We start from the raw sequence: 26,855 nt of genomic DNA, 5'->3' as shown, positions 1-26,855 counted from the left end.
CTCCGTGCCGCCACAAGGACTTTCCCCTGTTGTCAGCTGATCTTTCTCAGCAGTCACTGGACAAGTCCAGATATTCAGATTCCAAAGAACACAGGATGAGATGTTACTATCCTTTGTGCAAGCACTTCCAAGAGTTCATGAACAGTGAGCCTGGTGAAATTTGCGGAGCGCATCATCAGTAGTAACCCTTTGGTTCCTAGGGTGTTTCGGCCTTTCATACTATACACCCTCCCCAAAGGCGGCCAGCGACAGGGTGATCAATCCTACGCTTGCGTCCCATTCCCAATTAGTCATAGGAGTTGCCTTGTTGTTGGTAGCCAACATGCCATGGGACTATGCATGGCAGGGGCGTCCTCCTCCCTGAGTCAAGCATTGTTGACTGCATACCTCCTGGCCCTCTCACTTTGGGGCCCAGCTGGGGTCTTTCCTCTTCATCCAGAGCCACTGACTGCTGCCTTCTGCCGCCTCCGATACAGCTTTGATTGCCGAACGCTGGCTCTGGCCCTTAATTCCCAGGTCTCTAAGCAGTCTGGTTGTAGATGTTGCCACAAAACCTCTGCAGCCCACCTCCACTGGTCGGACTTCTGTGTTCCAGCCATGATGCCGTGCTTCGGCAGCTAGATCGGCATAGCGCAGATGTTTTCGCTCATAAGCCTCATCTACTGAGTCCTCCCAGGGTACTGTGAGCTCAATGATGAAGACCTTCTTGAGCGAACGGGACCAGAGCACCATGTCAGGTCTTAGGGTGGTGGTTGCGATCTCCGGAGGAAACACAAGTTGCCGGCCAATGTCAGCTAGCATTTTCCAGTCGCGGGCCAAGCGCAGCTGGTCTCGCTCTATTGGTGTAGAGCCGCTCTTCGGTGGTTTAGCCCCTTCGCGGACAAAGGTCGTCCGTAAGGGGTGTGATGCTGCTGGGGGTGGTAGGGAGTTGGTGGCAGCTCGCTTGTCCTCCAGGGCGAACGCAAGGTTTTTAAGGACTTGGTTGTGACGCCAAGTGTAGCGTCCTTGGGTGAGGCTTGTTTTACACCCTGTGAGAATGTGCCTGAGGTTGGCTGGCATGGAACAGAGGGCACAGTCCGGATCTTCACCATACCATTGGTGAAGATTAACTGGTGTTGGAAGGATGTCATATGTTGCTCTGATGGAAAAGCTCAACCGCCTCGCTTCCATGGCCCACAGATCCTTCCAGCTGATCTTCCTCTTCTCCACACTGTCCCATCGAGTCCACTGTCCTTGTTTGGCAAGAGAGACTGCCTTGGCCCACCTTGCAGCCTCCTCCTGATGGCGTACTTCCTGCACTACCATCTTCCGCCGCTCTGGTGCAGTGGCCTTACTCCAAGCAGCACGGCTAGTTAGCCCAAGGCCTCCTCTCCCTTGCTGAACATGACCCACAATGTCAGCATGTCTGAGGGCTGCTGTTGCCTCCTGGACTGCTTTTCCTGGCCTCCATTTGCGCCCAGTTGCCAAGGTCGGCGTGTTGTTGCTCACCACTGGGTCTCGAGATTCATTCAGTGTCATCTGGAGCCTGGTTTTTGCACACTTGAATTCCTCGGTTAGACTGGTGAGGGGCAGCTTGAGGACACCATCTCCATAGAGGCCTATGGTGGTAAGGCATCGTGGAACTCCGAGCCACTTCTTTAAGTAGCTCGTGGCTCCTCTTTCCATCTTCTCCACTGTTGAGATTGGAACCTCATACACTGCTAGGGGCCACAACACCCGGGGTAGGAGACCAAACTGCAGACACCAGGCCTTTAACTTTCCAGGTAGCTGGGTGTTGTCGATGGACTGTAGGCTACTACTGATGTCTTTGCGCAGCTGTTGCACCTGGTCTTTGTCCTTCAGGCTTGCATCATACCACCTTCCAAGGCTTTTTACCGGCTGCTCAGACACTGTTGGGATTTGGTCATCTCCGATGAAGAATTTCAGGTCACAGAGTACTCCCTTCACAATCGAGATGCTGCGTGACTTGGATGGTTTAATCTTCATACGGGCCCAACTGATGTTCTCCTCGAGTTTTCTGAGCAGTCTCCTGGTGCATGGGACAGTGGTGGTCAATGTTGTAATGTCGTCCATGTAGGCTCTGAGTGGAGGGAGGCGAAAACCAGAGTCGACTCGCTGTCCACCAGCAACCCATTTTGAGGATCTGATGATAACCTCCATTGCCATTATGAATGCCAATGGAGAAATGGTACATCCCGCCATTATACCTACATTCAGGCATTGCCATGAGGTGGTGAACTCTGAGGTGGTGAAGCAGAACTGCAGATCCTGAAAGTACGACTTCACCAGGGTTGTGATGGTGTCCGGTATGTGGAAAAATCTGAAGGCAGACCACAGGAGTTCATGGGGCACAGAGCCAAATGCATTGGCGAGGTCGAGGAAGACTACATGGAGGTCCCTTTTCTCCACCTTGGCCATTTGGATCTGGTGCCAGATCATGCTGGAATTTTCCAAGCAGCCAGAAAACCCTGATATTCCTGCCTTCTGTACAGATGTATCGACGTACGCATTCCTTTGCAGGTACTCGGCCATCCTCTGGGCAATGATCCTAAAGAAGATTTTACCCTCGACATTCAGTAAGGAGATTGGGCGGAATTGGCTGATTTTCACTGCATCCTTCTCCTTAGGGATCAGGACCCCGCCTGCCCTACGCCACACTTTGGGTATTATCTTCTTTTGCCAAGCTGTTCTCATAAGCCTCCAGAGGAACCTCAGGACGTCTGGTGCGTTCTTATACACTTTGTACGGGACTCCATTTGGCCCCGGGGCTGATGCTGTTCTTGCCCTTCGAACTGTGTTTTCCACCTCTTTCCATGTCGGAGGGCTGGTCTCAATATGATGTTCCGGGGGTTCAATGGGTGGAATATCTGATGGGATGGCCAGATGTTCATGTCGCTTTGAGTCAAAGTTTGTTGTTCTCAGGTGCTCTTCTAGGTCTTTCTTTGTTGTTTTTAGAACTCCACTTTTTTCCTTCGTGAAGAGACTTTTAAGGAACTTGAAGGGATCTTATTAGAATCGAGTTCTAGTTTGTTCTTTCTTCCTTCTGCGCTTCCGTAGGTTCTCTGCTCTACGGAGGGATGCCAACCGGGTTTTGATGTCAGCCTGAAGTGCCTCTATGCCCTCCTTTTCCACTTCAGAGGCTTTCTTCCACTGTTTCTTAAGCTGTCTCCTTTCTTGAACGAGGCGCTTGATTTCTTGTTGCCTCCTGGAAACTGGTGGGGTTGGAACCTTTCTCCCGCCTTTTGCCTCTTGCACTCCAAAGCTTTCTGCCCCGTACTCATAGATGATGTCCCCCATCCTCTCCAACTTCTTCTCCACAGTGCCTCGAAGTTTCTCGAGGGTCAAGGTAAGGTCAGTATTCACTGTTTCCCACAACTTCTTGTCACTGGCGCCAGGCCACTTCACATACGGTCTGTGCCCTGGTAGTCTCCTCTCGATTGCAGGTCTCGGAGGCTGGGTGAGTTCCACTCCTGTTGTTGGTTCCACCTCAGTTGTTAGTCTCAAGTGGTCTCTCATACGAATACTAACCAGGCTTAACTCGGCTAAGCTTCTGATATCCGACAAGGTCGGGTGCCTTCCAGATATTAGGTCAGTGCTTGTCTTCCGGCACGCTTGCTGACTCGCCCCGACTGGACATCTGTGAAAAAAGAGCTTTATAGCTCATCGGATTCATCCAATCGCTATCCAGATCTCAACGCGCTGCTTTAGCTTAAGACGTTCTGACGAGATCCACGGTTGACTTGGTCGCAGGCACACACCGCAGTGCACGGTCACGCGACTCCTGGCATAATTGGGCCTCCCAATGCTTTGGCCTACTCTTCCACGGTGGCGAGACCGTCGTGGGCCTGGCTCGAGTAACCCCCGTCTTAGCCTCCACCACACGCAGTGGTGCGAGATGCCCTTTCTGGGGGTGCAAGACGTGGCCATCACCCAGGAATGTCTGTCGTGACGTCACTCCACATCGAACAGCCCCCCTCATTAAAAATCATTATAAGCTGACGTCCTCCAAATGTACACCCCCCCACCATTCATAATAATTAGCGGCTGACATCACTCCACATGGGGGTGGGGGGCGAGGCGTCTCCCCCCTCCTCGGCGTCAACTTACAACCCTCACGACAAAGGCAGAACCCTCACGTCACGCGATCTCTGTCACGCTGTTGAGCTGTTGAGACATCGAAGTAAAAAAGACATAACGATGAACAAAGGATTATAACCTTACAATGAAATAGGTCTGTGTCACCGCGCCCGTACAAATTGCACAAGAATTGATGCAATGAATATATCACGTCGCGGTCTGCTTTTCGCTTGCAATTTTCAGATTTACCGCAATGCACCTGATGACGATTGCTTGCGTTGCAATCGAAACGTCGAGATTTAAATCTTTTTATTTTATACCCACGTGACATGCAATACCGCGCGGCAGGAGCAGCCTACTCTGCGAGCGAGTTCGGCAACACTTGGCTTGCGTGCAGGCGGTTTTCACCCACCCTCATCGAGGTTCAACAGTCGGCACCGCGAGCATCATTACTGCCACGTAATGCCATTAATACTCTCTCGAGTGCGTCTACGCGCGCGTGGAAGTGATGGCTTCAACCAAACATTGAGATGCGAAACAAATTGCTCGTGAGAAGAGAGGGAAGAAGCAGAATTTAAAAAAAAACACGGTTGATGCATTATTGACCTTGCTATATTTCCCTCCCGGGAATCAACTGCGCCTTTCGTTTTAAAACACATTTCGCTTTCATTTCCCCGATTTTAAATTTGCATTCCTCTCGCCTATTCGGCGCGGCGTGGGGACGGGGGCGGGGGGGTGATAAAATTAACAACACGTTGACTTGAACGTGGGTGCCGCTGGGGATGTGATGGTGACAACGCTGTCGACTTGCAATCCACAGCCCACCGGTTTGATCGTATCTCCCGGCGTGGCAGTTTGAAATTTCAGTCTCAAGCTCCTCCTCACCCTAGCAGTGTCAATGATTTGGCATTGGCAGCGGTGCACCAGCACAAGCAAAACAAAACTCGACACATGGATCGATAACATCGTGGCCTTAAAATAAAATACACATATATAATAGGTGACATTGTGGTCAATTGTCCATCATAGCACACAAGTAGGACGTAAATATATGTATGGGTATATAATATATATGTATGGGTATATAATATGTATGTATGTGTATATGATATATGTATATTTACGTGCTATGAAGAAGGGCCACTGTCATAAAACGTCACCAATATTTCTATATATTTTCCTTTTGAGGCCACATTGTAATTGACAAACGCGTGGAGTTTTTGCCGTATAAGTGAAATGCCGCCGTGAAGTCGATCTGAAAGTCGCGTGCAGTGGAGCAAAGTGTGGCTACTCGCGCCTCTTCCAAGACGTCTGGAGCGAGCGGAAGAGTAGGCCAAAGTTCCTTCTAAACAGTCGGGCTCTGTCGAGCTACCGTCTTGGCGTCAAGCAAGCAAATATGTAGGGCTGCGCGCCTTCACCGTTTGAAGTGGAATGTTACCGCCCATCGCTCCTGCGAGTCGCTCCCAATCGCAGTGTCGACGACGGGGAACACAGGCTGAGCAGAACTTAGCGCACGTGACCGGCTCCTAATGGACGACGCGCACAAGCACCAGATCTTAATAAGGCAAATTGCTGTATGATTGAGCGTTTCCAATTAAGGGACAGCACCACCCCCCACCACCGCTCCCCCCCACCCTCCCTCCCACTGCTCGTGTTGATTGAAAATAAAGGCATACATCATCGCAGTCGTTAATGTAATATTACTATGCACAGTGGCTCAATTAAGCTTCGGGTAGGGCCGAAGCCGCAGTGTGCGGTTGATCAATGTCGCACACTCGCACACCACGTGCAAGACATTGCTACCACAGTGCATTATGTCGTGCTCTGGTATTTGCTCTTCACTCTCTTCGTCCCGTTGGTCACAGAACACCGTCCTTCATGTCATCTCTCTCTCTCTCTCTAAACGTCATTATTGCCCTAACGTCAGCTTTTACGTGATTTTTGTATTGGTCATTTTAGGGCGCAGTGTTATTTGACGACTGTTGTTGTTTTTTATGCTCATGCACCATTGCCAACGGCGGTACCACGAATACAATTAGTGGAATCGTCTTCGGTATTACGTTGATGTTCACACGACGATGACATCATCTACGTGTGTGGGCTTGAGTGAGCCATTCTATATAACATTTTTTTTTTACCAGGTAAGGCCCACTGAGATGTTTAGCTCTTTTTTTCAGACGCGACCTGGCCACAAATGATAGGTCAACGAAGTGGCTTCGCGTGTGGAAATGCCCAGCAGCCAAATGCTCTAAACGCGTGATGTTGATTCAAAATATGAGGGGGGGGGGGGGAACCGGAGGATCCGGAGGAAAACTCACGCGACCGCGTAGAAAGAGAACATGAAAACTCCAAATATAGAGACGTCAGGGTCGAGATCAACCCCACGACCTCCTGCATATCAGGCGAGGTCGTTAACATCTCGCCTTGGATTGACCAATGCTGCTGCTGATGGCGAATGGTCTGTTTTTGCTCACGTTCATATCATCACCACAGCGGTTAGCATTGATTTAAATTTTTACCGCGCTTAGTAGCAGTCGTATCGATAAGCGAGCATGTGGTATACGTACCACCGGGTTCTGGATGGAACCTAGCGTCAGTATTCATACAGCTTAACGCATGCCCACCAACACAACGCAAATCGCAAATATCTCTGCGGATGTCGGCTATAACATATACATGGGTAAAGGTGCAGCCCTGAAACTGCTCACACACGCTACTGTTGACGGAAGGACCTCCACTACCAGAGCGAACTCAAGAGTGGTATGTGGTCTCCTCTTTCACGAGCACCGACCAATCAGACGTGTTCGAAGAGGCTGGTGGGCACCAACACGTTAGGGCCGTCCATAAATGACGTCACGCACCTGGGGGGGGGGGTCAGACATTTGTGACGATGTGTGACGAGGGGGGGGGGTTGAGAAATGTGACGTCACATCAAAATGCGCAACTTTAAATTAATATAGACAACACGTTCTCCTTAAATAAATATACTTTTTGATAAATGTTTTCTCCTACAACATCAGAGTGCAGCGCCACATTAAATACGCACTACAATGACAATAGTTTAAAGCGATTTGGAGCATGTTTTATTTTTGGGGGGGGGGGCAGAGCTTTGTGACGTCATATTTGACGGGGGGTCTGACTTTTTATGACGCCGTGTGTCGAGTGGGTGGGGTGGTCAAAAAATCGTCCATAATCGCGTGACGTCATTTATGGACGGCCCCTTACCCCACTGCACGCGACTGACTTGACCGTTCGCACTGCTGGGAGAATCGACAAAGTCGAACCCCCATCATTTCATTTGCCGCGCCCGTGGCTGGAGTCGAAGCAGGCGGTTACTCCCTGTGGATTGCAAGTGCGTTGGTGCTGACCGTAAACATCATCCATCCATTCTAGATTTGAAGCTTTCGTGACTGCAAGGATTCATACTCTTTTGTTCTTTCGGTAAAGTCACGTAGGTAAAATTAATAAAAATAAAACAATAAAAATCACGACGTTTCGGAGGCAACACAAGCTTCCGTCTTCAGGTGACGGAAGCTTGTGTTGCCTCCGAAACGTCGTGATTTTTATTGTTTTATTTTTATTAATTTTACCTACGTGACTTTACCGAAAGAACTAAGAGTATGAATCATCCAACCCTATCCAACCCTATCCTACCCTGCTCTGGTATCGGCCCCAGACATAACGACGCTTGTGGAAATCTCACTCAAAGCTTCCACACGGAGGCGCCATTCGCTCAGACTGGGGAAGGATAAGTGCGCGCTGCCGATAATTAATTCACGTTGTTACCCACGTTAGCCGGAGTTCATTCAGCATTACATCCGTCAACACACACATATATAGATCTATTTGTTTATCAAAGAAGGAGAAAATGGCTTAGAGCTAATAGATAGGTGGGGGGAAAATACATTTATTTTGACAGCGAGTGTGAGGCATTGCAGCGATTGTATGCACACTGGTTTGATGGGACCGGTGGTAGAGATGGGGGCGGGTGGTTGGTTAGTAGTATTGCATGATACATTAAATACAGCCCTTTGTCCATCCACTGCTGGATGAGGATCTCTTCCACGCCGTGCGGGGGGGGTGGCTATTGGCCATACTTCACCACACTTGGTCAAGCGCGCGTCGGTGAAGGCGGAGGGAGCATAGAATCCAGAGCACTGGACAACAATGGGTGTGTTTCTGTGCTGACATCTTCTGACCTACACGTAGCCACTGGCTCTATGCCGCCAACGACAACCAGCCTGTCCCGGGTCAACATCCGCCCGTGCACGCTATCCAGGTTCAGCCACGCTTAGCTTTCGAGACCCGATGGGATTGGAAACATTCCGTGTCATGCAGTCACCGGGAAGAATAATTAGAACGAATCAAATCGTGACGATTGCTCTAAATCACTCACAACACTTCTCGATGGCGCGGGGCTGGGGGTGGGGTGATGCTGCATTGGGAGGTTTGGATAATTCCATTCGTGAGAGTTTGGCTTCTTGCGCGTGCGAGAGATGCGGAGCGGGGGGAAACCCCAGCGCCGCGCTGTATAACGAGGGATGTGGGCACTCAGCACTGCTGCCGTCCGCGGACCCCTGGCTACTCACAACGCGTGGGAAGCCCAAGTGCAGTGCTGCACTCACCCATCCAAGCACCGAGCATGCTCAAAAACCCCTGCTGAGATTTCTAGACATCCCAGGAGATTGGCACGCGCATCGCGGGCGAATTGGTCGAAGGCAAAACCGCGCAACCCGCTCCTTATCGCTCCCTGCGATTACAAATGGCCTTAATTGTGAATGCGGTTTCATGCCTTAGCGTGCAATCCAATTTAATCACACGTGTTTTTTTTTACAACGCGTTGGGATATACGGGCTGCGTATATAGTGCGTGGCCTGGAAATTATAATGAGAACATATAAACACGTGTTTTTTTTATATTCACGGGGTAGCGGAGCGGTGGCGCAGCGGTTAGGGAGCATCTTGCACGGATGAACCCCCCCCCCCCCCCAACGGGGAGGTAGCCGAGCTGGATTGTCGGTCACGGCTAACATCAGTGGCGAGTGATATCACAACCCGGTCCTGGGCCACCACCAACTTCACTAACCCGCACTTGACCAGCGTGGTGAAGTATGGTCAAACACCCCCCCCCCCCATAACCCTTCACAGCGAGAGGCCTTCATCGCGTAAGTGTGGCATTGAGGGCTCCAAGTTATTATCATCATTAATATTGTATGGCCGCTATTTATATCGTGACGCAATGGCTATTAACATCACCTAGGAGAGAGAGAGAGTGTGTGTACGTGTGTCTCGTGGGTTCTATTCGGGGTGATATTAAGAAAGAGTCGGCGCGCTCCTACCCACGCCAAAAAACCCGCGACGATTCACGGATTTATTTTTATTTTACGTGTTATTTTTTCGTATTATTTTTAAACGTCTCGTCTCTATTGCATCGTGGTTCTTGGTTTTTGTTGTTGTTCGCGTTTTGTTTACACAGTTTCGCTCTCTGGGCGCAACGATAGCCAATTTTTCTTGAAAGAAGAAAGAAAGAACAACAACAACCACCATCACGGTTGCTGAGCAATGGACCCGATCGCCCAGCGCCCGATAACATCCAGCACTGTTGAAGACGGATTTGATACAATTCGCCGGAAAATAACACAAAGATATGAATTCAAGTAAAAACACACAAATTCTGATTAGAGCGCGCGATTGGGTTGCTGTATTACGAGCCTCTAAAGAATCGATTTTACTCGATGAATCGATTATTCATGACGGCTTCCGATTTCCCCTGAATGAGTTAATACTAGGCGATCCATTTATAGATAACCCACTAATATAATATGGAATAAGAAATAACTGCAATCCATTTCAAAGCCTCGCTTGATGTCTCCCATCAATGTTCTTCTTGCGTTTCTTTCACAATCTGTAATATACGGAGGAATTGCTTCCACCACATTCAATCACCCCTTTAATTATTCAAGATAATGTAGATCACTCTGACCTTAACTCTGTGCCACGTAGAATTGGCCATTGAAGCCGAAACGTCGCCAAAGAAGACACAAAATGTGACGATGTGCGTACTACGGCTGTGCGCTTTGTTAAGGCGGTGGGGGAAGCTCATGAAGGACACGACCAGGTAGTTGGAGGCAGTCGCCCTCCATAACATCAGGAGAGGGCGGAGGAGCGACGCTCACAACAACGAGCGCAGCGCCAGGCGGCTAAAACGCAGACATTTTGCAGTGGGGGAGCACAGGTCACGGTGCATCTGCCAGTCATCTTAGTCAACTCATGATGGGCACGTGGGTCTGTGCCACAACCTCCGGCCAGCAGCGAGAACCGTCGACAATTCGCGTGGTGTCAACGGTGCACCTAGCCTGGCACAAGCGCCGTGATCACCGTCATTCGGTGGTGAATGGTGGCTGTTGCGCTACTCTCGTGAAAGCGATGATCATTGAGGCTGCATCAGGCGCGTTACCTGGACGTATAATACAGATCCACGGACACGCACAGACACGCACACAGACATAGGCTTACACCGCTGCCGGGCTAGCAGATAAGAAATTATGTAATGGCAAAGCGCATTTGCAGCATCGGGATTATAACATTGGGGAGGAAAGATTACGGAAATAAAACGAAAATGCGGATAAGGGACCCACGGCACGCGAGCGATGTTGGTGCTTACAGCCGAGGATATATATATATATATGTTTTTATATTTCAGAAATCGCTGACAGACCTTTTTGATTTTTTAAAGCTGTGGATGTGGAGTGTGTATACTACTCACACGCACAATGCAAACCCGAGAGACGCGCATGTGAAATGCCGTTCGACCACTCGTTCGTTGCTTTGATACATTTCGGGGGTCACCTATTTACTGTACGAATGGACTTATTCATTCACAATGGTGGTGGTGGTGGTAATAATGAAAATGCCATGATTTACGGGTGTTTGTCAATCCACTGCTGGATGAATGCCCTCCCGCGCGATAACGGCCATGGGGCATGTTTGACCATACCTCAGGATACCTCACAGTCCAAAGAGCATCCTACTAACGACAGTGGGCAGAGCAGGTTCCGATATACGTCGCCACTGACGTTAGCCGGGAATTGACACTCAGAGCGCCGAGCGCTAACCTCTGGACGCACCAGCGCAGCTATCACCGTACGCGATAGTGAACAGAATCATGGCTCATCACGGTGTATGAATGGATGCAAGTCTACATACAAGTCGACGTACAAGTCTACATACAAATATACTCGAGTATACACCCCGGTCTACGTCGGGGATGCGTTCCTGAAATGTGCGACGACGAATGTCGAAACGACATAAAATCAAAGCGATTAACAGGGGTAGTAGTGGCGGGTGCTGCTGGTGGTGGTGGTGGCGGCGAAGGCTCTGAGAGGCGACGGATAACGAAACAGGACGGACGATGCCGTCAGCGACGTAAGTGTGGGGCGTTGAGGCCACGCAAATCGGGTAACTGTGTTCATGACAAAGTAACGACGTAATTTGCGGAACGACGTAAACGGGGGGAGACGTAGTTGGGGGTATCGAGTTGTCATATACTTACGATGCAATTAGATGCATCCGTTTATCACCTCGATCTCAGACTGTTTTGACCAACCGTACGTGTCATCAAGAGCAGCAGTCATTGTCAATCCTCTGCTGATTTTACGCGAGTGCAGCATCACCGTCATCATCTCCGTCGTTATCCCGTGCGTGGCCACGTGCGTTTATCCCAAGATTAATCTCAACCAGCCCATAATGCTGACGATCGTAATGGGACTATGAAAGCCCGACCTCATTTATATTGTAAACTACACACATATATATATATATATCACACGATACATAAGCATTAAGAGAGAGCATCCAGAAATTTAATTTTAGACACCCCGGGAACTCGACCGAGACCCGTGTTTGGTGACATCCCTGTACCCACCCACGTGCCGTATTATTCATGTTTGGGCATCGGCTGCTGCAGCTGTAATATATCACCAGTAAGCCTGTCGTGTTTCAAATCTAATGTAGTAACGTACTGCAAATATGCACCACTTGTAAGGGAAATAATAATTAATAAAAAGACACGTACGCGTTTCATGTCCGTGTTGTAGTCATTATGTGAATACATGTGGTTCCAATCGTTATGGAGCTTGATTTTTACTATGTTTTTTGTATTGTCGCAAGTGGGTGGGTGGTTGAATTACGCGGATTGGCGAAAACCGCACCCTCGCCACATCGCCTAAGGTGTGGCTACAAGACGCAAGTGCAGCGAGGGCGATTGAATCAATCTGTGCGGCGCTTCGTTGGCTGCCCGCCTCCTCGTGGCCGTGAGTTGTATCCGGATTGTCCGGTTTCCTCCCACACCGTAAGCCATCATTCCCAGAATTGACCAAAGCATCGCAATGCGGAACCCTCCTAAGAACAACACCAAAAGGTAGCCTGTTGGGAATTAGCGAGGCTTTCCTGGGTAAAGTGTTCCTATTTATAACGGTGTTGTCAGTAATGGCAATACGAAACACACTCTGCTAAATGCTCATCAACTAGCCCACATATTTTCAGTCTAATTTACAATCTTACCAAGGGACACATTGACGAATGCTCCTCTAAATCGACACGCAGCCAGTCATCAATGTCACCATCATCACCATCTAGAAATGAGCTGGCGAATCATAATTACCCTTGCACACCCACCACCATCATCACCATCTCGTAATGGGCTGTCGTATACCACACCACTTTCCACTGATGGCCCACACTAACCGCACCCGTTACACACGTGACGGACCCAGCGCACGCGACCTATCGTGATGCAGTCACGTGGCACCGAGTGCTGTTCCATCATTGACACGGGTGACAATTCATTATTGCGGGGGAGCTAAGAGCGTTGGTGCCGGGGAGGGTTGGAGTGGGGGCGGAGAGGGGGGTTGGAGCAGGGGGAGATAGAGCGGAGGGGGGAGCGGGAGTAAGCGGTTCGGGGCTCTGCACAGAACGCACAACGCTAGAAATTCAGAATGCACTTGCGCCACACTGCCAACACCCAGACCACTTGCCATTCAATTATCCATCAGTCTCTCAGAGGCGGCGAGACCGCAAATGATGCGGCTTGCTGGCAGACAGTCCGAGATTGGGTCGGGTGGATTGCAAAAAAAACGGTGAATTTGATTGCTGGAGATTGGATGTGAGTTTTGTACATAGCACGAAGACGTCAGCCATAATGTGCGAATGATGGTTTTTGTTCTTTTTTCTATAAAAATAAGAAATGCGGGCGATTTACACGTGGCATTTCATTCCACCCAACGATTTAATGAAGAGGAAATGGAGAAATGTAATTCAGTCACGGACACACTCACGCACAGTCATGCGCACGAATGCGTACTCTCTGTGCTCTCTTCTGTACCCATACAGAAAAAAAGGTCAATAACTTCACGTGAATTCGATAGATGATGGGCAACACAATGTCGTGAACAGGCAGGGACAGAATGCCTTGCAAACACTCAAAGGCTAAGATCGCCCGTAAAACCTTTTTATCCCGAGGGGGAATTGCCTGTAAGGCACACGACGTGCTGCTGGTAGTGGTGTTTGAGGTGGTGGTGGTGGTGGTGGTGATGCTGATGCTGGTGGTGCTGCTGGTGGTGCTCGCGGCGCTGCTCGTGGTGTGGCCATCGTTTTTTTTTCTTTGGCTGAAACTCTGCTATTAGTCTAGACCAGCGGCCACCATCCAATCTAACCGCAGTATGAAGGCAGTATTTGGTGAAACGTCTGACAAAAACAAAGACAAAGATCGCCCTATAGCCTGTAACAGACTGTTGAGGCAAGTGCTGTTAGCGAGTAGCGCCTATGAAGGCCGGCACGGCACACGAGGGGGTGAGTAGCCAGCAGCACGCACTGCCGCCTTTGTCTCCCCGGTGTCGATGTTTAAACACCGCACCCAGGTACTCAAATGAGGCTGAGTCGTCCTAGGAGAGGCCCAGGACCGGTTCAGATAATCGTCGTCCGTTAAATTTCGATTTAAAGCTTTCGTGACTGCAGGGATTCATCTTATTGGTTCTTTCGGTAAAGTCACGTAGAAGGGAAATAATAAAATAATAAAAATAAAACATAATAAAATAATTCTCACGACGTTTCGAATGAGATTCAGACGCTGTCTTCCAGACAGACCTGTTCTTCACCTGAGGACGGCTGCTTGCGTTGTGGCCGAAACGTCGTGAGAATTATTTTATTATGTTTTATTTTTATTATTTTATAATTTCCCTTCTACGTGACTTTACCGAAAGAACCAAGAATACGTCGTCCGTTACACTACCGCTGTCCACAACGGTGAATTTGATTGCAATGTCTCACACTCGCGCACACGTTCAAAATGCGGTACATACATTCTCTATTACACGCATCATCGTCTTACGCGCGGTAGGGGGGGGGGGGGTGAATAGCATTGTCTTTCAGGAATAAAATGAATCACACTCCTCGACACATCCTGCAGAACACGTGTCACACCTCGGGTGCAGTAATATCGAATGAGGAGTTACAAGCTGCGTGTGTGTGTGTGTGTCCGCGCGCTGCTCATCAGTCTATCCGCAGGCGTGATGTTGCACGGACGGGAAAGTGACCCGGCCGCGAGATTGTGAAATGCGTCATAGATGTCATCGCCACTTCTCAGCAACACAATACAATCACTCCATCGGAAGAGGAAAAAAGTATGATAGTCATAGATTGCATTTGTCATTATAATCATGATCAATCCACTGCTGGATTAAGGATTCGGCAGATAAAGGGAGCGCAATCATCACCATCGTCCCGCACCCCCCACGATCCGTTCGATGCCTCAAGCCACGTTGGTGTGCACACGAAGCTGATTTCACGTGGTCGTTCCATCTCTCACATGTGGACGTCTCTCTGCGGCTGGGTTTCCCCTCCTTCGACTGCCACTCTCTTATTCGTCTTCACCGCCGGCCATCATCATCATCCTCATCCCATCTAGCAGCAGTATGAAGGTAGTGTTGGTGCAGTGTGTGTGTTTTTTATTCTCCGGCAGGTATTTCGCGTCCGCAGGAATAGAGCGATGAATTTTCCCCTGGCTCTTCCAGAAATTCGTGCGCGTTTCCGTGCGCGAGTTAATGATGAAATGCGAGGTAGTTGGGGCAAAGTGACATCAATTTTACATTTTGGTAAAAAAAAAAAACACCTTTCGTGCTGTTAGTTCCGGGCAAATGCTTTCTATTATGATGATGTATGGGGTTATATGCGCTGTGTGGTATCAGTGCGCGTAGTGTACAAGTAAAAAAAAACCACATAGGCTATATGGCACGGATTATAAGCGCGACAACAAGCAAAAGAATAAGGTCGCGTGTATTCTTGCGGAGCGTTTAATTTGCCAACCCCCCCCCAACCCCCCCACACATTCCGACCCCCACGGTTACCAGAGGTAATACATAGTCGGGAGATGCGGAGAATGCTCCGTTATCCGCGACGCATCACGAAGGTGGAACAACCTGGTGTCTCATGCGTTCAACTGGAGCGGGCCGCGTGGGTTACAGTTCCACGGTGGTTAGTGGTTTGTGCAAGTGCAATTAATCCTGCGATCCGAGTTCCTCTCCCCGTTCGTCCGAGGTCGATAGCCGAGGCCATGGCAGTGCGATGTGTCCAAATGTTGGGCCACTTTGTTGGGCGGCTGTCATTCGTGGACAGGTCGCTTTTAAACAGGTGGCCTTTGTTTGGTCGGATGGGGATGGTCTCGTTTTATTTGTATGTCTTTGGGTGATTTATTTACCTTTCTTGTACTTTACACTACGATTGTGTTTTGAACTGTTTGTTGCTAGAACGTTCTGACCCCGTGCCCCTACTGGACATCTGTGGCAAAGAGCTTTATAGCTCATCGGATTCCTCCAATATAAGTACATATTCTGATATTCTGAAGCATTGCACGCTAGGGGAAAAGACGCCCGCTCCATGTTGTTGCGGCCAACCCACCACCGCCTTGTGCCGCTAGCGGCCTTTCACACCTCTGATGAGCGTGGTTGGCTGCGTACGGCGCGAAAGAGGTTCGACGTACATACGATGCATGCCAGTTGAGTGGCGAGTGATGTATGAACTCCCCCGCCCTCCTTTGTTAACCCGCACTGCCCATAGTGGGGTGAAGTATGGCCAAACAAACCGACATGGCCGCGTTGCGCGCACGGAATGTGGGTGCCTTCATTCATCAGCTGATTGACGAAGAGGTTCCGTGTTTGTATTTATCTGTTGATATATCTATTCACATGAAACGGTTAAGTTCCATTGCGGGAGTATTCCCTGTCAATCCGTTCTCTACACTGAATTGCTTGGACAACCTGAATGAGAATGCTCATGATCATTGCGTTCCAGCTCATGGAGTCTTTATCTTCTTTATCTTATCGACTTGTCCTCGCGTATTTTTTGGCTGAAAACAAAATCCAAATTCACGTCTGTATGTGAATAGCAGCTTAAGCATTCACGACGACTCATGATTCGTTTATTTCGGGTTGCATCGTGTCGGAGTTGTAACTCTAACCCTCCACCACCCGACAGAGCAAATCAAATCAAGTTGACACGTGGAGGACGAATATACCATTTGCATTTTGTTTTTTTCCACAGCCCGTAATGTTTGAAAGCAACATTCTTAACGATTCGTAACAAGGTATTTTGTGAACGTTTTTGAAATTCTTACAGATGTGGTTTTGTTTTCTTCTATACTTATTTGCATTGTGTTTGATACTGTAACCCAGGTCTCACTTGATAAAGAGACGTCCTCAATGAGTTCCCGCATGCTCAGAAATACAGCTGACGTCAGATGTCCGGCTATACATCTGTCGGCGTGTAAACATCGCAACTGGAGAGACAAAGGCGGTCGGGCGTGGTGCTGCCCAACCATACCCTTCGTGTGCCGTGCCGGCCTTCATCGGTGCCCGCTAACAGCACTTGCCCCAACGGTCTTGCAAAGGCTATACGGTGGATCTCTGTCTTTGTGTATGCACGTACAGAATAATGCCCAGACACGATTGAGTGGTGATGGCATAATGAACTGGGAGATTGTTTTGTCTTGTCGTTGATAGTCTCATCTGTGCTTAACTGATATTTTATGAAAAAGGAATAAGCACATTGATGTTGGAGATTACTGCTTTCGACAAAGAAAGTAATCTGCCTGCTCTCTAGAGTGATGGAAAAACCCGTCTCTCACCGTCTCTACACACTGAGATAAATACCATATTCTCTGGATAATAAGACGCTCCGGGAAGAAAGGCGCACAACCCCCCCCCCCCCCTATTGGATTATATGACGCACCCCATTATTTCCCCTATTAACAAATGGGGGGGGGGGGGGTCTTATAATCGAGACAAGAGGGCGATAGCTTGAGACGTTGCCGCTACGACGATCACGCTCCATGGATCAGGTCAAATCATTCATATCAAAATCGTATTTTTCAAAATTATGAGATTGTTCGGAAGAATGAGTATTGGCATTTGTCCAATAATTACCTCGGAAAGGCCGAGTGAATCTCAAGACACGCTGTTGAAGGTGGTGTTGCTACATTCGGAGGTTGGGACAATGTCATTGTTTCATGTCCTGCTTCGCGTTAGACTGACATCGGACTACCCGGAGATATACCACCACGCAAACCACTCAAAGTTCCGCACGGATAGATTCTAGAATCAATTGCTGAGTCTGAACGTGATCCAACAACCGTTGCATCCAGCGCTCCGGATCGTAGCCGTGCACCGCCAAAAATACCAACTCTCTGTATATTTTAAACCAAATATACTGCATCAAAATACATATTTGATAGCGCAGGTGTGCTCTCATCCACATCATTTCGGCTACTCTTGGGCATTTCTACAGCTGATCGTGCAGTATTTAAACACGGATATACTGCATTGCTAAAATGAAACTCCAGAACAAATCGGTGCTGTTCTGTTCTGTGCGAGGACACCTCGTTGCGTCACTTAACATCGTCGTCATCATCGTCGTGGTCATCATCATCATCATCGTCGTCGTCATCATCATCATCGTCGTCATCGTCATCATCATCGTCGTCGTCATCGTCGTCATCGTCGTCATCATCATCGTCGTCATCATCATCATCGTCGTCATCGTCATCATCATCATCATCGTCGTCGTCGTCGTCATCGTCGTCGTCATCATCATCGTCATCATCGTCGTCATCATCGTCATCATCGTCGTCGTCGTCATCATTGTCGTCATCATCGTCGTCATCGTCATCATCGTCGTCATCATCATCATCGTTGTCATCATCATCGTCATCATCGTCGTCGCCGTCGTCGTTATCGTCGGCGTCATTATCGTCGCCATCAGCGCACAGATTGAATCCCGTGACTAACGAGCACCCCTCGCTCGGCCGCGCACCTTTGAGTGACAGGGTTCGCTCACTCGCTCCGCATCGCATTACCGGCGCTGCTGCGCTCGCCGCCTCTGATTAAACGCGCGAGTGCGCTTGCGCAGAGCAGGTCGCTGACGTGAAGATGACAAACCCCCCTACCTTCAACACCACCACCACCACTACCCTTCCCCCGTCGTCTTTCTCTCTCTCGCGCGCGCGCGCACACATACACGCCGAGTCATCTCACGGGACCCACCCACCCGTTCCATCTCTCACACCCCCCCACCACCCCCCTCCTTCCACCACCACCACACCTCCTCCGACCTCTCACATCCACGCTCCCCCTATCTCGCTCCATCGTAGAAACCGCACGCACGGACGCGTACAGTGCGCGCAGTTGCTCTTGACGATGGCTGTGCGGTTCCCGCGTTGAAAGACCCATTCAGGTGTGCGGCAAAGAGTTGGGGAGAGAGAGAGAGAGAGCGAATGAGAAATTGAGAGAGAGAGAGAGAGGATACGGAACGAGAGTCCTGCGGTTCCATCTTCTCCGACCCCGAATATGCACAGACACACACACAGACAATCGCACCCACGGGCTATCAACACGAGGAGTCCTAAGGCGTGGCGATGTGAGCGGCACCGTTATTAGTAACAGTTAGGAAGGGGAGTGCGCGTGCGGTCGCCTGCTCCTCTATAAAACACGTCAGCACCCATCGAGCGTCCCTCGCTATCACGGGGGCGACGTCATCGGCTCCCCCGGTGAACACATTGCCGCTGCCAAGGCGAACGCGCAAACATTAATTAAAAATAATTGCCGCATCCATTGCGGCGGCTTCTTCCGAACCCGCGCGCGGCGTTGCGGTGGCGCCGTCTGCTCAATGGCAGCCGAACGTCGTGATGATGTTCGGGAATCATTGGCGAGCAGTCGTCGCCGGTGCCCCTACGCGGCTAATGCACAATGTGTCTGTGCGCAAGTCGAACTCGCGTCGCGCTAATTCGCATCGACATCCCCGATTGCGAGCTACACACAACTCGGACCCCCAACCACGCGAGATTAGCATACGCCTTAACAACTGCCTGCCTCTTGATCGTCGATTATTGTTATTATTGGTGGTGGTGGTAGTAGTATTGCAAGCTTAGATTGCTGCTGCTTCGTGTTGTTGTTAGGCATTGTTTGTGGTTAGGCGCAATTCGCGCTATCGCGTCGCTGGCATGGCACGCTCGGGATGGATGGAGCCGGGGAGGGTTAAAGTCAGCGTGCCGAGAAAAGCGAGAGAGAGGAGCTAGAGAGAGAGAGAAATTGAGGAGGGAGAGAGAAGCGGGTAGGATTGGGGGAGGAAGGGTAGCGGAGATAAGAAGAGAGCGAGCGAGCGAGAGGGAGGGAGGGAGCGAGAGAAGAGCGGGAGGGAGGGCGGGAATGGTGGTGGTGGGGAGAGGCGTTGCTGCCTACGGGAGTAAGAGAGAGAGAGGGGGGGGGGAGGGAGAGAAACGGGGAGAGGTTAGGGAGAGTGAAACGGGAGAGAGAGCAAAGCCCTGACGGAGGGGGAGGAGGGAAGCTCTCCCGTCTTTGCGCATGCCTGGGACTCTGCTGCTGCTGCTGTTTGAGAGCAGCAGATGAACGAAGCTCAGAGGAGGGAGAGAAAAAAAATCTCCGTCCCGAGGTGGCCGTGCGCGCATGCGCTTCCGCGTCTGATTGATGCCGTATTGTGTGCGCTGCGATCGCTTTGGATTCGCACCAGAGAGAGAGTGGGGATACGAGTTGTTACGTCGGTGCTGTAATACAAGAGTGGCTCTAATAAGAAATACAACAACAACAAATCCACCTCGCTTCGAGATGCCATTCTGGCCGCGAGGGTGAATAGGCAAATTCCCGGCTCGTAGAAGAGAACGCGGTCAGGTGTGTTGCTTTTTGTGTGTGTGTGTGCGCGTTAATTACAGTTTTATTATTTTATTTCCTTATAGCTCGATCGCTCGCTCGCTCGCAGTCAAATTGGCGCAGCGTACGTATTCTTCAAAGCGACCCAAAAAGATCAGTCGAGTCCCTGGGTATCGGAATTCGATTTCGCGTTAACACACCGCAAGACGCGACTGGAAACTGTGAGTCCCGTGCTCTGCTTGTACTCCGCTGCCGATCGATGTGTTTGCGGTAAAGATTTATTAGCCGTATTGGGCTATTGTGTTTTCGAATCAGGCTACTTGCCGCCGTCACGCTCCGTTTTCCATGTAATATTCAGCGCGCCTTAGGACGAAAGGAAACAAACAGACAAAAATAGATTATCCACCGCGAGTTGCTTTTCCCTTCTCAATTCTTCCATCGCCAAGTGTTGGGTGCTGTCGCGGGGTTTAGAGGAAGCGGACAGGGCCGCCTTATAGCCGACGCAGGGGCGATTTCGCGTATCGGGAGCCTCTCTCTCTCTCTCTCTGCAGTTCTATCGTCCGGTAGCAGCAGTATCATCATCATCTATCCGAATGAGTGCAGTAGGAGCAGCAGCAGCAGCGATAGCTCCAGCCGACAGCCCGAACGCGTGTAACTTTGTAGCAGCCAGCCCGTGCTATATTGCGAGTTGCAGTCTCCATCTGTTCAAATATACATTCGTACATTCGTTCGCCGTCTCCCTCGCGGTCACAGCGCATCCTTGATCACTCGGCAGGTCATCTCGGCGGAAGAGACGGACGTGAGATTCGCGTGTTTGTTTCGCGTTGCCCTGAGACGCGCAGCTCTCTCTCTCTCTCTAGCACACACACACACACTCTCTCACTCTCTCCCACATGTCATGCATCTGTGCTATTTATACGTTCATTTGTTTCGCCCGTTGCCCGCGTCTCGTTGTTGCCGCCGGCCCGGCCCGTGATCGCTAGCGAGATAGGGGGGGCTCGGTCAAGCGCTCTTGCGATAACCGCGCTGCGCTAAACAGCCCCCGCGCGACCCGAGCGCGCGCTCCCCGCATCCTTCAACTAGCAAACGCGAGGCGACGCCAGAAGGGGGGGGGGGGGTAAGGGCCAAGCGAAAAGAGCGAGACGAGAGAGGGCGATCGGAGAGAGGGCGATAGAGGGAAGCGCACTGAGAGAGAGAGAGCGAGCGAGCGAGCGCGCGACGACGTGCGGAGCTTTCACAAAGCGACACTGTGCTGTTAATCTCCCGTGACCCGCCACGTACCGACGCTCTTCGAGCATCATTGAGAACGTCAAGTGAGACCTTTTGTAGATTTCCAGCTACGAAGAGAGCGCCTCTCGCTCCATCATCGTGACAGCGACCCGCAGGGCATGAAAGTGGACGCAACAGCAGCAGCAGCAGCGACAGCGACGGTAGCAGCTGCATCGTTCCAGTCGTATACCACATCCGATGCGGGACCCAAGCTCCAGCAAAGGGCGCGGCTGACATGACTCTCACGTAAGCTGCTACCGGAGGAGGAGGGAGGAAGAGAAGGCCGAGAGGTTTGGCGAAGGGAAATAGGGGGAAGAGGGGGGCGGGGAGGGGGGTGGTGGTGCCAGAATTGGATCTGCTGAAGTTGCGTCTTCGAAGCTCCACTCTGCGAGAAGTGAAAGTTACGAAGTTTGTTTTTTGGCGTTCCTCGTGGTCTGCCACCAACGCGCTCGTGTGACGGAGCGGCCGGGTTAGAGAGGAGCTCTCCCATCAACCACAGCAGCCGCTTTTTTTTCAAATTTTACGAAAAAAAAACTTACCAGTACTACCACTTATTGCAATTCATCAATTCACAATATATCTACATAAACCAACAACAATTTGGTCGCCAATACATGGGCACCTTGTGATCATAACGTGGCCAGAAACATCGTCGTCATCGACCGCGACAGCCAAACCGGACTGACGACACGCGCCGGCGTCAGGGATTTGGGTCGTGGCATCGTGGACACGCGGCGAGACGCGACTTTGGTGGCGTCGTTCTGCCTGCCGCCTCCCTCGATCACACACGACAACACACACGCACACACACGACAACGACAACACACACGCACACACACACACACGACAACACACACACGCACGCGCACGCACGCACGCACACACAACGGTGGCAACGCGAAGCCGAGACAACAAAGATCTCGTGTCACACCGTCGTCACCGTCGTCACGATGACGAAGTCAGCGCGACCGCAGCTGACGGTGCTGCTCCTGTGCGTGACCTTGTGCGGCCACGTTGCGCGCTCGTCCTCCGATGGGCTACCCCAGGCCTCCAGCCACGGTCTGAACGTCACCACGAACTCGACGGGCATCGGGGCATCGGTTCCCTTGCTCAAGCTCGGGGTGGTACTCAGCACGATGGCCATGGTGACGAACTGGATGTCGCAAACGCTGCCCGGCCTCGTGGGCCTAAACCTCACAAAGTTGGCTGGCGCTTCGGATCCCGACATGGACAAGATCTCATCCGTGAGTCGCGCGCGCGCGCGTCTGTGTCTTTGTCTTTGTGTGTGTTTGCACTTGTGCCGTGCCGGGCTTCAAAGGCGCTCGCTAACAGCACTTGCCCCGAAAGGATGTCAAAGGCTATACAGGGGGATCGTTGTCTTTGTGTCTGCACTTGAATCAATTTTCATAGATCTATCGATTCTGTTAATTGCTCGCGCGCTCCTTAATTGTGTTTTCTCTGGGCCCACCTGCTCGTCCATGTCTGTCTGTCTGTATGCATCCATCCGTACGTGTGTGTGCGGGGTGTATATTGGCCCGTGCGGGCAACTGAACATTATGGATTCGTGGGGGATTTATAATTTGCGATGAAGTGTCTGCCATTCTCTTTGGCGCGCAACCATAATTGAAAAGTGCATTGATTCGGTACACTGTACACGGGAATTGGAAGATCTCTCTCTTTTTCTCTCTCTCGAGCGAGCGAGCGCTAATGCAATTACCGGACACGTTTGATCGTGATTGGCACGTGGTGGTTCTGTCGTAATTATTAAGGCCACTCTCTGCAGAAGCGCGTCAACGCCAAAAGAAGGAACGCACGTGTATGCATGAGTGGCTGTGGGTATGCGGTAGGCAAGCATCCACTCAGTCCACCGAGTATGCAAAGTGTATAACAGCGGTCAATGTTGTTTTGTTCGTATCGACCTCTGTGCCCGTCAGCTCATCGGCCGCATTGTGAGATTACATAAAAATAACGAAAATCATTAGTTGCGCTGCGGGGGTGGTGGAGAGGGTGGAGGAGTGATACAGTCACAGTGGCCGTTATGAGGTTGTGTGCATGGGAGGATGGGATTTGGCGTGCGACTGCCAGCGAGCGGCAAATCGAGGGAGGGAGGGAGAGATGGAGAGAGATAAGGGTAGGGGTGTGGGGGGCGAAGGAGAGAGGGCGAGCGGCAGGCAGGGAGGGAGGGATGGATGGAGCGGGATTAGAAGGCGGTGGATGGGCGGTTGGGGAGAAGAACTGACCAATATGTCAGCGCGCTCATTTCGCTGGTTTATATGTGAGCGACTGAGAATCACACGGTCAGCAACAAAAATCTCTCCCCTGCATATGCCACGTGAGGGATGTGATGAGATCTGCATTCGGGGACTCTGTGCTCTGGCGCGCTGCGTAGCCAAACAACCAAAGCATTGAGCTCCATCTCGCCTGAGAGACCCACATGGTTGCTGCTGTGATTGAGCAGAGAGAGAGAGAGACACACACAGCGGTCGCTACGTAATTTCAGCCCCCCCCTCAACCCCACCCCACTCCCCGTATACCAACCAGCTTTGGAGCAACGCTCCAGTTATATCGTGGGTCGTGTCCATGCGACCCTGGAAAGGGATGTTTTTTGCACCAAACTACAATTATTGTTATTGTTTCATTATTTGTGTTAGCTCCATTCCGTTTGTAACCACGCCACCCCACCCTCCCCTTGTGTATCGTTTTATTATTATTGTTGTTTTAAAAAGATGTAAAAAATAGGTCACCCTAATGTATACACCACACACATGGGTGCATAAGCCACACTGCGTGCAAATCTAGGCATTCGAATGCCACGTTAATAATTCATGCTCGCGTGTCATAATAAAGCCGGGTATTAATCTGCGCAGCTTCGCTCATGAGTTCCGGCAAAAAAAAATGTACGTTTCTGAGGAATGGTTTTCTTGCTTAATTAAGTAATGAAAAGAGCAAAGGGGCTGGCAAAGAGAGCTGGCAGAGCTAGCGAGCGAGCGAGAGAGAACACGTGTCAGTAGAAATCACGGTGACATTTTAGTACCGCTAACCCATCGTATTTATTCAGGTCCCATTACATTCGCGGCGTTCGGCGCTGGGTTCAAAGGGGGCTCAACATTCCTTTTTTGTGCTCGCCGGGGCACACAGTCTTTAATGAGCCGTTCAAGAGATTGCTAATGGACTGTGAATCACATTTAAAAAAAAAAGCCGCACTCCATTTGACTCCGCAAGGCGCGACGCGTGAGGTTGACGCACTGGCTGATGTTAACCCTTGACGAGCTGCGATCTCTCACTCTCTCTTTCTCAGTCTCTCTCTCTCTCACTTGCAAAGAGAAGGCATGATTGCCCACTCGACCGCCCGCCCGCCCGCCTGCCGTTGTGTCTTCTGGTGTACGTGCGGGCTACTGGGAATTTTGATCGTGCTGCTTGGCATCTTTACGCGGCCCACAGAGGGAGGGGAGCCCTACATTCATTTTCAATTTAATTTTGAAGCCAGCAGAGAGGTGCCTGATATCGTGGTGGTTGTGGTGGTTGGTGGTAGTCGTGGTGCTGGTATGTGACGAGTGGTAGTGTCGCGGTTAGCCCAACGACCCGAATTCGAGTCCTGCTTGCGGCGTAACACCAGTGACGATTATGTGAACCTGGTACTGGGCCTCCCCTAGGTCGACTCAACCTCAAATGAGTACCTGGTTTGCGGTGTGTTAACATCGCCACTCGGGAGGCAAAGGCGGCCGTGCGTGGTGCTGGCAACCCACCCCCTCGTGTGCCGTTCCGGCCTTCATAGGTGCTCGCTAACAAGCACTTTCCCCTACAGTCTATTAAGGCTATGGGGTGGGGGATCTTTGCTTTTGTTTTGTTATCGGATGTACGTGCGTCTGACACGTGCGTATGGCACGATATTCACACAACGAATACTGCAATGTGGTCTTTTTAAGAGAGTCGGTCAGTTAAATTGTCCAGCAGTGGTTTGACCATAACTGCTGCTGTTGCTGATGATAATGGCGATGCTCAGCTCCACAGGAATGGAATCACAGCTGTAGCTGTAGAATACGACACGTGGAATTTCACGTAGTCTGTAACGCCAGCCTCACTGGAGCTGTTCGTAGGGCTTTGTTGTACTTCGTAAGATTAATGTGATGCATGAAAGAATCCCATCCCTTTGTCTCATCTTATACACCCACAGTCCACTGTGCTCGTAATTTCTCTTAGGGCTGAATTTATCCTATAGGTAGTGTCCTCTTTGCGGTTGCCCTTGTAAAAGAATAGACCTGCATTTGCATCGGTCCGGTAAATAAAGGATACCACTTCTACTAATACGACGGTACTACGGTCGTAGTTCGCGTGATATTCAGATATAAATATCACTTACGAGGTCAAAACTTTTAACAATCCAATGGAAGTGTGCCATGCTCACACTTTTCGCTGCTGTTTTAAACACTTACTTTGTTGGCATCAAAGGGCGTTGTCTATCAAACGGCGAAATCATCATCTCACACCAGTGACATTTACCAGCATTCATCAGTACCGGTTTTTTTCGTGACTCAGCTCAATAACGTCTCTTTTAATCCGGCAATTATTCGTGAATATCTGCTAATTTGTGACAGAGTGAAACAAATGAATGGGAAGATGTTGTTAGCGGGCACCTGTGAATGTTGGAGTGCATTGACGTGGGGAATGGGTGGACAGATTTGTATATCCAGTCCTGATGTTCCCCGCAGTGTACTCAGTGCGGTCATTTTGTGCTGAAACAACCTGGGGGTGGCCCACAACTGATTCAAATTCCAATTGATATGGGTTTTGAGCGTGGCCAGACATTAATACCCCAAAAAGACAAAGACACGCAACACGTGGACACAGAACAAAGACAACTACAAAGATCCCCCGTATAGCGTTAGCAGACTCTCAAAGGTAAGTGCAGTTAGCGAGCACATACGAAGGCTGGCACGCTACACGACGGGATTGGTAGCCAATACCACGCCCGCTCGCCTTTGTCTTCCTTGTGCCGATATTTACACACCGCACCAGGTGCTCATTTGAGGTTGAGTCGACCTAAGGGAGTCCCAGGACCGATTCAGATAACCGCCACTTGTGTTGGCCGTAAGCGGGAATCGAACCCGTCTCGCCGGGTTCGTAGCGCAGCGCGCTAACCGCTACACCGCCGCTCTCCACTGGACACGCAACACCAATGCGCGCACACACACACACACTCATTATACGCAGTCGGTCACAAGCTCACTCACTCAACCGCACGTACACCGAGACACTCACACGCTCACGTGCACACGGCGGCGTGAAACACAATCACACA

The 26,855-nt window shown here is 50.5% G+C and overlaps 1 protein-coding gene across 2 annotated transcripts in view; it reads left to right on the top strand.

Annotated features, from left to right (window-relative positions):
• OLFM2 (olfactomedin 2) overlaps positions 1 to 26,855 on the top strand; it is a 97,097-nt gene that overhangs the window by 36,155 nt on the left and 34,087 nt on the right. The window contains exon 1 of one of the 2 annotated variants that reach the window (XM_061550441.1): positions 19,926 to 22,800. The exons of the other annotated variant lie outside the window; for it this stretch is intronic. Coding sequence (XP_061406425.1) covers positions 22,507 to 22,800 — 294 coding nt within the window. The 5' untranslated portion in view covers positions 19,926 to 22,506. Of the gene's footprint in view, positions 1 to 19,925; positions 22,801 to 26,855 lie in introns of those variants that run through there. 2 annotated transcript variants of the gene reach the window in all.

Source organism: Lethenteron reissneri, chromosome 12, assembly GCF_015708825.2.
Source record: "Lethenteron reissneri isolate LAM-NWPU_2019-01 chromosome 12, ASM1570882v1, whole genome shotgun sequence".
Lineage (NCBI taxonomy): Eukaryota > Metazoa > Chordata > Hyperoartia > Petromyzontiformes > Petromyzontidae > Lethenteron > Lethenteron reissneri.
Note: the sequence above shows the minus strand (reverse complement) of the source record. Positions and strands in the feature narration are given on the sequence as shown.